Source organism: Crocodylus siamensis, chromosome 1 (assembly GCF_052110815.1).
Source record: "Crocodylus siamensis isolate JL-2025a chromosome 1, ASM5211081v1, whole genome shotgun sequence".
Classification (NCBI taxonomy): Eukaryota; Metazoa; Chordata; order Crocodylia; family Crocodylidae; genus Crocodylus; species Crocodylus siamensis.
This window is the reverse complement of record NC_143395.1, coordinates 319,063,447-319,077,158: the sequence shown is the minus strand read 5'-3', so window position 1 is coordinate 319,077,158 and position 13,712 is coordinate 319,063,447. Positions and strand designations below refer to the sequence as shown.

Here is a 13,712-nt window from a genome sequence, read left to right as displayed (position 1 = left end):
GGGTTAGACTCATTCAGTATTTGCACATGAGGAGGAAAAACAATAACAGCGTTTGTTCAGCAGGTATATGTTCATGTACAGGATTGTACTTTGGTAGTTTAACTTTCCTGAAAAAGAGCTTATTAAAAATTAGGTTGTGTCAAACTCGTCCATCCGGGGAACACTAAAAACCTGCTCCCTGGACAACCCCACTCTTAGGGGAGTGCGTTGATTAACAGCCTGCCCTCTCCCCTGACAGACATTCCCAAGAAGGTTCTGTTCCTGGGAGAATGCACCCCCGTCCCACCGATCAGCTTGGGGTGGGGACGGGGCAGGCATTCTCCTATGGTGGGAACCCTCCTGGTTCTCCCCTGCAGGAGAATATCCCTGCTTCTTGCACTCCTCTGGACTGATTCGGAGGACAGTGCGGAGAAGTGAGGAGCACTCAGCCACTGTGGCAAGGCTCTGGGAACCATGCCATCATGATCGGTCCCTCAATTTGAGGATGATCTCTGCCATGGCTTACCGGTGGGTCTTGAAGTGACTTAAGGATCCAATTATTGAGCCACAGGAGTTGCAACATGGGAACCTTGCAGCTGGGGCACCATAACCTGTCTCACCTTGCACTGCTCTGTGCTGATACAGAGCATGCAGAGTGAGGTGGGGACATTTTGTTATGGTGGCAAGGCTCCCAAACCTCACCCAACACAGCTCCATGTCAGCTGGGTGGTCTGGAGCACAAGGAGAAGCCAGAGGGATTAGGAACTAGGAGCTGGACCAAGGAAAACCTCCACATGTCCAGCCCCTGTGGTTTCCTCTTGCTCCCTGCTGCTTAGCTGGGAGCAGAAGGCCAGAAACTGGGCATGCAGAGGCTTCCCCCAGCCCAACTGAGTTTCCCCTTGCCATTTGCTGCTGGCTTTTAATAGATTTCATAGACATTAGGGCTGGAAGGGACCTCACAAGATCATCTGGTCTATCCCACTGCCCAAGGGACGGAAGTCAACTAGGGTCAGATCACCCCAGTAAGATAAGTGTCCAAGCATTTCTTAAAGGTATCCAGAGTTCGTGCTTGCACACTTCTTGGGGGAGTCTATTCCAGACTCTGGAGACTCAGACAGTAAAGAAGTTTTTCCTTATGTCCAGTCTAAAATGGTCTTCCAGCAGTTTGTGACCATTAGACTTCATCTTCCCTTGGGATGCCCTGGTGAACAGACATTCTCCCAGTTCCTGACATCCCTTATATACTTATAGGCTGCCACCAAGTCACCCCTTAGCCTTTGCTTCCCCAGGCTGAAGAGCCCCATAGCTCATAGCCTCTTCTCATAAGGCCTGTTCTCTTGCCCTCTGATCATATGTGTGGCTCTCCTCTGGACTCTTTCAAGCTTCTCCACATCCTTTCTGAATTGTGGATCCCAGAATTGGATGTGGTACTCCAGCTGCAGCCTTATTAAGGCCGAGTAAAGCTGGAGAAGGCCAACTAAATCATAACCCTGCTGCTTAGCTGGATGATGGGGCAGCAAAGGGGAAGCATCAGGAGCAGGGTTGGGGAGACTCTCAGAACCCTGCTCAGCAAGGGCAGCAAGGGGGAGCCAGCAAAGCCCCTTGTTTTTTTCCAAAACCTGATAGCCACAGGGCCTGGGTTGCTCCCAGCAGGGAGCTGGGAGGATGCAAGCACTGCTGCAGGCAGCCTGGACACCAGGAGGCTGTAAACAGCTGCTGCCTCCCAGCCACTGCCCCTGCCCCAGCCCTGGGCAGGCAGCAGATGCTGGCTATCCTCCCCACCCTGCTGCCCTCCCCCACTGCATCTGGCAAGCAGCATGTAGAACCTGGCACGGCAGGGCACAGTGGGGAGGCACGTGAAAGCTGCCTGCTGCTCTGAGGTCCCTGCTGCCCTGGCCATACTTCCCCTGCATGTGGGGGCAGAAGTGAGGCGCACAACCTTGTGCTGCTGACTGCGCTGCCCCCATGCGCACAGGGGAAGTGTGATCAGGGCAGTGTGGAGCTTGCAGCAGCAGGCAGCTTCCCTGTATAACCCCTCTGTGCACTGCCACTCTGGGTTACACGCGCTGCGCTCCAAAAGACCCAAGGGAGGGCAGCAGGGCCAGGAGCACAGTGTGTGTGACCCAGAGTGGCAGCACACTGAAGTTTTGTTTATTGTCACCGGGTTTACAATTTTTAGAGAATCTGGTATTTACCATAAAAAGGCAACATTTATGATTATACTAATATGCTGCGCATCCTCCCATGTACCCCCGTCCTCGTTTTGTTTTTCTGGCATGCTGGCTGTCCAGCACTTTCCAAGGTAGACGTGGTTTTTTCGGCACGCTGGCCAAAAAATGTTGCCTACCCCTGCTTGGGTTGTTGCCATGTTCTTTTTTTGCTTGTTTTTTGTTGTTTTTTACTTGGGGAGAAAAAGCTTAACGTTTGTATACTTTTGGTTTCTACTGGGAGAATGTTAATTCTCCCGAAAGAACCTGAATGTCTGTACCTGGCCTCAGCCTTCACCAACACACCAACAGTTTTGTTATCATCACTATGTTGGCTGGGTTTTTTTTCCCCTTTCTCCTTTTCCTCACTCCTTGCTGACATAATTGTGCTGGCAAACTTTGTAGGCTAGACCTGGTTACAGTAAAGCACAACTGTGTAAGATAGAATTCTTGTATTCCATGTTTCTCACCCAGTGATTTGCATATCAGATTGTTCCAGCTTACAAGTAAACCACTGTTTTATTCTCTCAACCATGCAAACTCATTCTGGGATATGTAATTCAAGATGGATTCTTTCCTTCTTGCATGTCATCATCATTCATAATAAAGGTTCTGAAGTTGGAATTTAGCCATTCTGATGTTGCTGAATGTGATAGAAAACAATCCAGCCAGTATTCAAGAAATTTGTTGGTTCTGCTATGTTAACAGGAGTAAAGAATAGCCAAAAATAAAAACAAAAAGTATTTTTTGTCTTTCTAATAAGGTAGGCATTTATCACCACAGATTCCTAGAGTAAGATGGTGTTTTTATAGAAATGTTTATGATTATATGTGCACTCTAATATTTTCCTGCTTAGTCTACATTTACTTTTTAAAACTCTTTAAAACAAATAAATGATCAGTAGTGGCAAGAGATTCCAACTGGAATTTTTATCTCCCCATCTGCTCCAACTGGTGATATATTTGGTGTGCAAAATTTGTAGTTTTAAACAGTTGATTAAAAGATTTAATTGAATCACCAAAATAGGGCTAAAGGGCACATTTGGAAGTCATCTAGTCCAAGACCTTCCAGACAACTTTTAATTTAATGTGCATTTCCAGTGACAGATTCTACAGTCTCATTCAGTAATGTCTTCCAGTGCTTAATCACCAGAGATTCTTGTTTCTCTGATTAAAAAAAACACAAAACAATTTTCGGTTTAAAAAAAGTAACCCCAAATACACATTTTCTGTGATTAAAATGAAGCATCCCTAATATATATATTATTTGAGGATTTAATAAAGCTGAATTTTAGATTGGTTCTTCTTCTGTTATAAGAAAAAAATCATGTTTAATCAAACACTATTGGAAATATCCTAATCATGCAACTTTAAATTAGCTTTACTACATTAATTTTTTTTCTCCATACTAGCAAATGACAAGGATTATTCAGCAGGAGAAATACTCCTCCTCTGCTAAGCGCTGGATTTTCACCTGAACTTTAGGGTTGACTTTCTAATGAAGTTGAAGTTGGGAGTAGGAATCGAAATTAGGGTGGAAAAAGTATGTCTTTCTTTTTTCCCCCCCCAATTATGCACATATGCACATCCCACCATGGATATGCATGCACCTTGAGCACTTTAGCATGGAGGGTTTGGGGTTTTTTAATCCTTGAACAATATATTTGTGGCCTGTTTTCATGCTCTGAACTCAGGCATATATGTGCAGTTCCTGCTTCCTGGTCCTTTCAGTCTCCTTGGCTCAAGATGGAGCTTTTCTAGTCTGTTCAGATTGTGTGTATGCAATTTTCAAAAACCACCTTCTTTCTATTTCTTTTGAACCAGTTTTAACTTGTTTTCTATTTTTTTTCTCTCTCTCTATTTTCTTAGATATGTTCTGGATCTGTTATTTATCAGCAAAACATGATAGTCTTTTGGCTTATGCCACATGACTTCTCTAGCTAAGTGCCATTTTTCCCTTTTCTGTTGCCAGACTTTTTCCTGGCCCATTGGCATGACTTCTCCCACTTCTGCTTTCAAGCTCTCTCTTCTGCAACAGACAGGCCTGCTATGGATGGGCACATTCAACCTGTTTAGTATTTAGGAGTATCTTATCCCTTGGAAGGGTGCCATCAGCAAATTGTTTGTAGTCAAGGTGCACTCCCCTTCTTCAATTAAAGGGAAATGTTAGCTGGCAAGTGTGCTGTGGGGGAACTGCAGGCCGCTCAGTTTCACTCCATCCCTATAGAACCAGGCCAGGACAGTCAGGGGACTTAACTATATACAAATTTATTTACGTTAACGTATCACAAGAAAAAGAAGAGAGATCCCTTCCTTCTCTCTCCCACAGCACAGACTGTAGCCAGCATGTGGTATGCTAGCTAATGCTGTGTAGGACAGTGTCATTTTAGGGCTTTTTGGAGCTAATTAACAGTTCAGCTGGTAATATCCCTGCATTCCTTCCTTTGGAAAAAAGCTGTTTAAGAAGCTGTTTGTGATGAGCAAGGCTTTGTTTTCTGATGGGGTGGTAAATGCTGATAACAGAGCTGATAAATACTCTGTTATCAAGGGGAGCCTGGCCACACCTCTCTCACCCCCCTCAGCTCTGCCCTGGGTAAGGGAGGTCTGCTCTAGGGCTCCCAGCTTGTAGCCTGAGGCACTGCAGGCATGTGCCTGCATTTCTGGGATGTCTGGTTACAAAACTGAGTTAGCCCAGGCAAATTAAACTAATATCTGTCTCTAGCCCCCATGTCTCTCTGAACCAGTTGGCTTCTAAGGCTGCCCTGCCTTCTGCCTGACTTCAGACAGAACATAGCTAAGTATGTTTCCCTGTTTCAGTTGAAAGACTATTTGCAATTTTTTTTGTCAAAAAGCTGTTCTTCTCAGAAACAGTCTTGACTGTTTGAGAGCATGCTAATTCAAGAGCAGCTGTAGAATTATCTGCTTAGATAGATGGAAATGGCACTAAAACAATAATGAGCATGCCCAGTAACAGACCTTTTCTATGGCCCACATCACAGAAAAGTTCAGATGCTTTTTAATTATTATTTCAATGGCAGGATCTAGCTTCCATTTGTGTTATATTTTGAGAAAGGAAAGGAAAAATTAATATCCACGTCCTTTCAGTTCTAATTTCAAAGTAGCGCTTATCCATGATAAAGACAACAACTGATCTTCTATCTTCCAAACTGTTGCTTAGAAATTTTGTTGTATAGGATTTGATTAATGTAAAGATCAAGGGATTCAGTAATCTCAGAAAAAAATATCAATAATCTTAGAAAACTTGTGGTGAAAAGTACAGTTTGATCTGAGATTGATTTCATTTGGTGGATAAAAAATAGTTAAAATCGCAGTTGACTAATCAGATACATTTTTTTGGCAGCTAAGCTACTGAAGTAACTGTGTTACATTGAAATGAAAAAGAAAATTCCATTTCTCCAGGGAATCTCCCCACAGTCTGGAAAATCACTGGTTTTGCAAACAATGCTAAATACTTCCCTGCTAACATCTTCCTTGTTAAAGATCATGCTAAAGAATGCTCCAAATCATTACAACCAAGAGAAAGAGAGAGAGCATCTCTTTACTGACTGGCAAACTCCTTTAATGCTAAAGAAATGTTAGACCTATTAAAAACATGAAGCATTACCCATTGAAAGAAGTATAAATGTGCTTATTGTTCAAAGAGGGGGGTTTTCTCTTTTTTTAAAGAGAGTGAATTGTATAAAATGGAAATAACCAGCAGGCATAAAGAATATTAAATGCTTAATGTAATGCAACCTACTTTGATTTAGTACCTTTGTAGCTTGCAGCTAAATGGGGTTATGCACATTATTCATAATTCAGTATTTAGTGGCCTGACAGTCGCTGAAAATGTAAAGTGTTTTTTAAAATGCAATTTCACAGCACTAAATAAAAAGCCAATTCAAAATGCATTAAGCAAGAAGGATGTATAGCTTGGTATCATGAAGCTTGTTTTCACTGCAATAAAACTGTAACATCATTTATGTGCAACTAAAAGCTACCTCAGAAGGGAGCAATAAGAATTCCATCCAGTCATTAAGTGACTACTTTCCTATCAATGATGTGTGTTTGCACGCGTATGAGTGAATATTGTATCACCTCTCCCCAAACAGCAGTTTGTTCTAGCCTGTAGCATGTATGGATGTAGACATGCTAGAGACCTGCATACCTTCCCTAGATTAACCCTTTAGTGGGTCCTGGGCAAACAAACTCATGGGCCCTGGGCCAGTCAAGACCCCCCTCCACACCCTGCTGCTGCTGCCCACAGAGAGCGGGGCTTGGAGCAACGTTGCTAAGCCTTGTGAGAAAAATAAGCAGCACTGCCTTTAAAAAGAAAGCAAAAACAAACTCAACATATTTAAAAAAGAGGGGAGTGGGTTTAGGAGCGTGGGGTCACACTAATCATATGAGACAGACTGAGGGCAGGGGGTAAGAGAGGGAATCCTGGTTGAACTGTTTGGGGCCCCATTTGGTCATGTTTGCCAGATGTTTAAGGCTGTTGAAGATGCAGAAATCATTGGAAATTGGAAAGAAAGGCACATCTCAGCTGTTAGAGTGAAGAGGAAGTAGAAATATATTCAGTGTTGTAGCTCACCATGACTTGAAAAAGTTGGCTTTGAGGGAGGACTAAATGCAATGGATATTGCCATATGACTTGTTGAGTTGGGCTGTACTAACTCATCCTTGTGGTAGGTTCTTATAGCTTTATATCATTTATAGAAATTAATATTTTGGCAAAAAAAAAAGTTTGCCTAATATACACAGTGTGTTTTGTAGTCATGCTCAGTGTTTGTTGCATTTAATCAGCTTCATAGCTGGTTTCTGTTACTGAGCATATGCTGCTTTTGGCAGCAGTTTAATAATAGTGTATTTAATGAGGCTTCCTTGTATTTTAACATTACAGAAGCCTTAATCTGTCTATCTGTCTGTCTGTCACACTGACGAACAGCCAATCTGAGCGCAAAGAAGCATTCAGACAGGTGGCAACGTGCTGCCACGATGGTGGGGACACAGAGGATGGAGCGGGAGGTGAGGCCAGCACAGCTGGCCTGGCCCCCCTGCCCTATTCCCTGCAGGTGGCAACAATGAAGTGGAGGGTGGGGGCAAGGCCACCAGAGCTGGCCTCACCCCCCCGACCTTGCTCCTTGGAGGTGACAGTGGCAGCTGTGCGGGGTCAGGATACCTCGGGGGGTGAGGTCACTGGCACTGACCTCAGCCCACCCCTCCCCCTTCCATCATTGCTGCCTCCAGGGCCAACCCAGTGGCAGTGGGAGGAGGAGCAGGGCTGATGCAGGGAGGGAAGGAGTGGGAGTGCTGTAGTGGTGGTGGGTGAAGGGGAGGATTGGGCCCAGGACCAAAGCAGGGGGGGAGCGGGCTCGCCATGGCGGTTGGAGGAGCAGTGGGTCTGGCCTGACATAGTAACGGCTGGGGGAGAGGAGGTGCGGGCCTCCTCCCCCACTCAGGCCCAGGCCCACTCCTCCCCCACCCCCTCATTGGCCCTGAGCCTACTGCTTCTCCCCCACTGCGGTGGCCCAGCTTCTCCTCACCATCGGGCCTGGGATGACTCCTCCCATCCCCTCCTGGCTGCAGCAGGGAAGGGGGAGAATGGGCCCAGACCCCAGGCAGAAGGAGGGAAGGGTGGAGCAGGCCTGGATGGGCCAGGTACAGGGCTTCAACCCTGCCTGTCCCCCCCACCCCATCATTCTTGACAGGCAATTGGCTAGTATGAATATAAGACCAGAATTTTTTTTCCAGATGATAATTATAGAAAACACCTTGTCTTATAATCAAGTAAATACAGTAGCTACTTGTTTTGCTCCTGTGTTTTTGGTATCAATCTACTTCTCCACTTCCCCACCTCTAGTGAGATCAGGAAAATCAGAAGATTATAAATCTTGGCAGATTCTATACACAGAATGCGTACTATCAATAAACTGCCAGCCTTTGTCTTCCTCATAGAAATATGTTTACATACAGATACTTGAAAATGCAATGTTATGTTCCATGAGGCGCACTATAGAAGATGCACAGTGACATAAATTCTTTACTCTGATCTGGCTAAATGTGTGTCACCTTAGCAGTAATCTATGTGAAAACCCTCAGCTGATTTTAATCGTTGCCTGAGATCAGACATGGCAGTTCAGCTGTATCCGCCTTGTTCTGCGTGGTCAGTGCAGGTGGCCTGTGTCATTTCTTTACACAGTTTGTCATAAATCCCTGTGTTTGCAGGCTCCCCCTTCCTTGGAGGACCTATAAAGTTTGACTGATCCCTTGATCAGATCCATTCTCATTAGATTTTTGATGAATGCATGTAAACATGAATAATCCATTTGGTGTGAGGATTCACAGTATTCCTTTCTCTGGTGGTGCAGAGTGATTAGATGAAAGCAGTCTTCTCAGGGAACTTAGTGTGCAGATGCCATTAAAGATGCCATATGTTTTTAAAAGCTGCCTTGACTAAGAGAAGGCCTGAGCTGAATTTGGAAACAAGCCACAAAATCTAATAGCTTGTATTGACAATTCTTGTTTTAACATAATAAACTAAATATAAATCTTACACAAAATCTATGAACGTTTATACGCGTGATCCAGGGGTGAGGGGAGGGGGGGATGGGGCTTTAATTAGAGTGGCTCCAAGACCCGCTCTAGTTAAAGTGCCTAGAGCATCATGTGTATCAGCATCCCTGTGCTGAAAAATGGCTACAGAGGCACTTTAACTAAAGCTTGTTGAACAGTAATTACCACATTCTAGCAGACTCAATTCATTGTGTCTGCTCCAATGCACTGTCATTACAGCGCATCAGAGCAGCCTCTCTGCATGTGTGTAGGTGCCCTATGATGCTGTTAACCTAATTTATTTGCTCTTTACTGAGATTTACAATTAAGAAGTACCTGGAATTATTTTGTTCATTGAGACTGTAGTTTGGATGTCTGTTTATCTTTTGATATGGGAATGCAGAAAAATATTTGGATTTTACTTATTGCATACATAGAAACTCGTTTTTAATTTCAGTCATCATAAATATTTCTGTTTAATGAGGTGCAATACTCTGAAGTGAATGTGTTCTGATATTTCTGCTTACAAACAGCACATGGTGTTACTTGCATCTGATCCCAAATACTCACTAGAAACACTAACTTTTCTTCTTCCCCCACCACTCCCAATTCACTTTGATTTCAAAAAGATTAATTATTTTGTAGACTCATTACTACATGGGCTCTGACAAATGTAATTTAAAAAAACCCCAAACAATACCCCTATTTACCCTTTTCCTTCTGGTGTTTTGTCATCATTTAAGTCATGATATTTAAATGACCGTTGTTTGCTCTTGCTGACGTTAATAAATAGTTTAACACAACCATGTAATATGATCTCAGTTTCCTGGTGCCTTAGAATGGCTGGAGTAGATGTGAATGCTTGTCAATGAGAAACCAGTTAAACAGGTTTCTGGAGAGATGAATTTGAAAGAAGTGGCATTTCTCTTCCACCTGTTCCCTGAAACTAATGATTTCTTAGGTTCTTAATGTTCTGTTTTGTGCCTGCAGGTGACAAAGCCTTGTTGTGGTGACAAGTAGGTCTTGCCTACCTTAGGAAAAGATTTTAAATTTCTGTAGCATGCAACAGGCTACAAGATATTTATTTTTAAAAGAATGCTTTTAAACTGACACCTGCAATTGCAAAGGCGCTTCATAATTAGGCCTGACCCAAAAGCAAGAAATCTGTTGCAGGATTAGAGCTTCATGGTTTGGGCATTTCTTTCACATTCTCATGAAAAATGTTGAGAGAGGGAGTGACCACTCCAGGCTAGGTAGTAGCCCAGGTTATCGTGTTTACCTGGTACATGAGAGGCCTGGGTTCAAGTCACTTTTCTGTTTGCTTCAGTAGCCTGACCTAGCTACCCATCTCTCACTGGTGCTATTACACTTTATACAAATAATAAAATATTCATTGAGCTAGAGAAAGAGAGAAGTTGGTGGATAGCCTAGGGATTTTTTAGTTCAGTGGTTGGCAGCGTCTTGCTGGTGAAGGCTACCTTTTGCAACTCAGTCCCCACTGCGGGTCACAAGTCTCCCATCTTTCCCCCCTCCAGCAAGCCAGCTGCCTGTGCTTAATCTCACTACTGTTCCCCATCCCCTTTGCAGTGAGAAAAGCAGATGTGGTGGAGCAGCAGGCTGCACAGCAGAAGAAAGCACTGTAGAGGGGATGAGCAGCAGGCATACACCACTGATCCCGTATGCCAAATTGGACCATTCAGTTGGCCACTTCCAGCCCATACCTGACCCTTGGTTTAGATTGTAAAAATTGAAGGGCCGATTAGAGATCTATGGTTAGTTTCTTGGCCCATAAAAATTAATATAATAATGATCACCATCACCTGAGCTATTGGAATATTGGTTATTAGTTTTGTAAATTGTTTTGGCAAATATGCTGCTTGCTGTACAAGTGCTTAATGTGACTGCTCTTTTCTTATTTTTTTTTAATTAGAGCGTCTTGTGTCAGCATGCATGTCTAACTCTTCGCTGTTTATTTTTGTAGCAAAGAGCTCCAGGGAAGGTCCTGCACGATGCTGTTTGCAGTCACCTGAACCTTGTTGAAGGCGACTATTTTGGCCTTGAGTTTCCAGATCATAGAAAGATGATGGTATGTGAAAAAGTATTGTGGCTGACTTGCTTTCTCCTTTGTATTTCATATGTGCTATAGTCTCTCCCTCCCCTTCCCCTTCCCTCTTATTCAGAAAATGCTTTTAAATATGGATTTTAAATTTTAAGAAGTTCTGAAAATGGAGTTGTGCTGCTGGTGCTTCAGAAATGTAATAGGCAACCTGAGGAAGGGCTCTTGGTGGCCAAAAGCTTGGTCCAGTAAAAGATATCTCAAAAAATCTTCACCTTTTGTACATGTCCTGGACCATCAAGGCTACAACACTCCAACCCTGATACAAAATGGCGATACAATTCCATTAACACCAACTTTTCTGCTTAGCGAGCTTGCTTGCTTATAGGACACTTTTTTTTTCTTCTCTCTGGTACAGGGTTAGCATCCTACACGTGAAATGTTGGACCTGAAAAAGTAGCATCTGCAGGAATCAAGTGATACATCAATCTTTTGGGTTATGGCTGACTACAATAGGTGGGAGGGAAGGCAAGAGTACCTGCACACCCTTTTTCATTTGAAACATTTACATTTTGCCATAGATTTAAAGGTGTCATTGTGGCCCAGGGAACCATGTTCTAGTTACTTGGATCCTGTGACCAGTGCATGAATTTTGCACCTATTTAATTAATTTGGTGAATTCTGTACTAATACCCTGCACAATTGAATGGATGTATGTTAGAGCAAGAACAGCAGTTCTTGATTTAGAGAGGAAAAAATAAAGGGTTTATATATTGCTACGATAATTTGCTCTCTTTTTGTATGCCTTTTTCTAGGCAATAAAACTGATGATTGGCGGTCACTGCTTTCTGAGCTAATTATTGAGGGCAAAATAGAAAATAATCATTAGGGTTGAAAGGAACACCAGGGAGTCATGTAGTCCAACCTTCTGCTCAAAGCAGGACCATCCCTAACTATATCATCCCAGCCAAGGCTTTATCTAGCCAGGTCTTAAAAACCTCTAAGGATGGGGATTCCACAACCTCCCTGGGTAACCTATTCCAGTGCTTTGTTATTCTCCTGATGAGACAGTTTATCCTACTCTAACCTGCTGCAACTTGAGACCATTGCTGCTTGTTCTGTCATCTTTTACCACAGAGAACATAGGTTCATAGATGTTAGGGTCAGAAGGGACCTTAATAGATCATTGAGTCCAACCCCTGGCATAGGCAGGAAAGAGTGCTAGGTTCAGATGACCCCAGCCAGATGCCTATCTAACCTGCTCTTGAAGACCCCCAGGATAGGGGAGAGCACCACCTCCCTTGGGAGCCCATTCCAGATTTTGGCCACTCTAACTGTGAAGAAGTTCTTCCTAATGTCCAGTCTAAATCTGCTCTCTGCTAGCTTATGGCCATTATTTCTTGGTGAGTAGGGCGCCTTGGTGAGTAGAGCCTCACCAGTTCCCTTCTGCGCCCCCATGATGAATTTATAGGCAGCCACAAGGTGACCTCTCAACCTTCTCTTGCAGAGGCTGAAGAGGTCCAGGTTCCCTAGTATCTCCTCACAGGGCTTGGCAGGCAAGCCCTTAACCATATGAGTGGCCCTTCTCTAGACCCTCTCCAGGTTATCCACATCCCTCTTGAAGTGTGGCACCCAAAACTGGACGCAGTATTCCAACTGCGGTCTGACCAGTGCCCAATAGAGGGTAAGTATCACCTCCTTGGTTATGTTTGTCATGCATCTGGTGATCCATGATAAAGTGTAGTTAGCTTTGCTGATGACTTCATCACACTGATGACTCATGTTCATCTCGGAGTCCACTAGGACTCCGAGTTCCCTTTCTGCTTCCATGCTGCCGAGCAGGTCATTTCCTACGCAATAGGTGTGCTGGATATTTTTCCTCCCTAGGTGCAGCACTTTCCATTTCTCCTTGTTAAATTGCATTCTGTTGTTTTCTGCCCATTTGTCCAACCTGTCCAGGTCTGCCTGTAGTTGTTCCCTGCCCTCCGGTGTGTCCACTTCTTCCTACAGTTTTGTATCATCCACAAACTTAGACAGAGTACACTTCACTCCCTTGTCCAAGTCACTGATGAAGACGTCAAAGAGTATCAGTCTAAGGACCGAGCCCTGGGGGACCCCACTGCCCACATCCTTCCAGGTCAATACCGACCCATCCACCACCACTCTCTAGGTATGACCAGTGTCTGGTGGAGGGGGCAGGGAAGGAACTTATTCCACCACTCATCCCATGCAGGGAGCAATCGGTAGAGGCGGCAGTGGGGTCTGGCAGACTCCGGCTATGGTCCCTCAGGGGAAAAGGGGGTCGGCATGGCCCCCTGCTCCCTTTGCCTCAGGGGGCCATGCCAGCCAGTGTCTGGCTACACCCCTGTCCCTGCAGCAGCAAAAGGGGAGTGCCAGGAGGATCCCAGCTCATGTCCATGCCAGTGGGATAGGGAGGGGGGAATTAAACTCCTTCCCCAACCAGTTCATTTGAGGCTGCTGATGGGGCTAGCCACACCCCCCAGCACAGCTTCCCTGAAGCCAAGAGCTGCTCCAGCTCCCCCTGGCTTCTGGCCTGAGTCACTGCAGACATGTGCCTGCATTTCCTGAGTTAAAAGTGAACATCTATTTACCTGCAAATTAGTTCAATCTAAGCAGGTTAAACTAACCTGCAAATACTGACTCAATTTAGTCTCCTGCTTTTTTAATGTCTGCCTAGCCCTCAAGTTCACCCATTTTGTGCAATCAGTTGGAGCACCGGCCGATGGCAACCTGTGTACATATTTATTATTTTGGGCTTATAGCAGTGCAGACTGCCCATGCTGCCGCCAGTCCTCAGCCAGGTGTCTCCACGTACTAATCCCAGGCAACTGTGACTGACCGCTTCTTGGCTGGCCATGCTTCCCCTAACTCTAGAGTTTCCTGGGGCATTTAAAT

General features: G+C 44.5%; 1 protein-coding gene across 7 annotated transcripts in view; it reads left to right on the top strand.

Annotated features, from left to right (window-relative positions):
* FARP1 (FERM, ARH/RhoGEF and pleckstrin domain protein 1) overlaps positions 1–13,712 on the top strand; it is a 336,263-nt gene that overhangs the window by 215,913 nt on the left and 106,638 nt on the right. For all 7 annotated transcript variants that reach the window (XM_090023129.1, XM_090023112.1, XM_090023121.1 and 4 more), the window contains one exon: positions 10,722–10,826. In XM_090023129.1, coding sequence (XP_089879255.1) covers positions 10,722–10,826 — 105 coding nt within the window. The remainder of the gene's footprint in view (positions 1–10,721; positions 10,827–13,712) is intronic.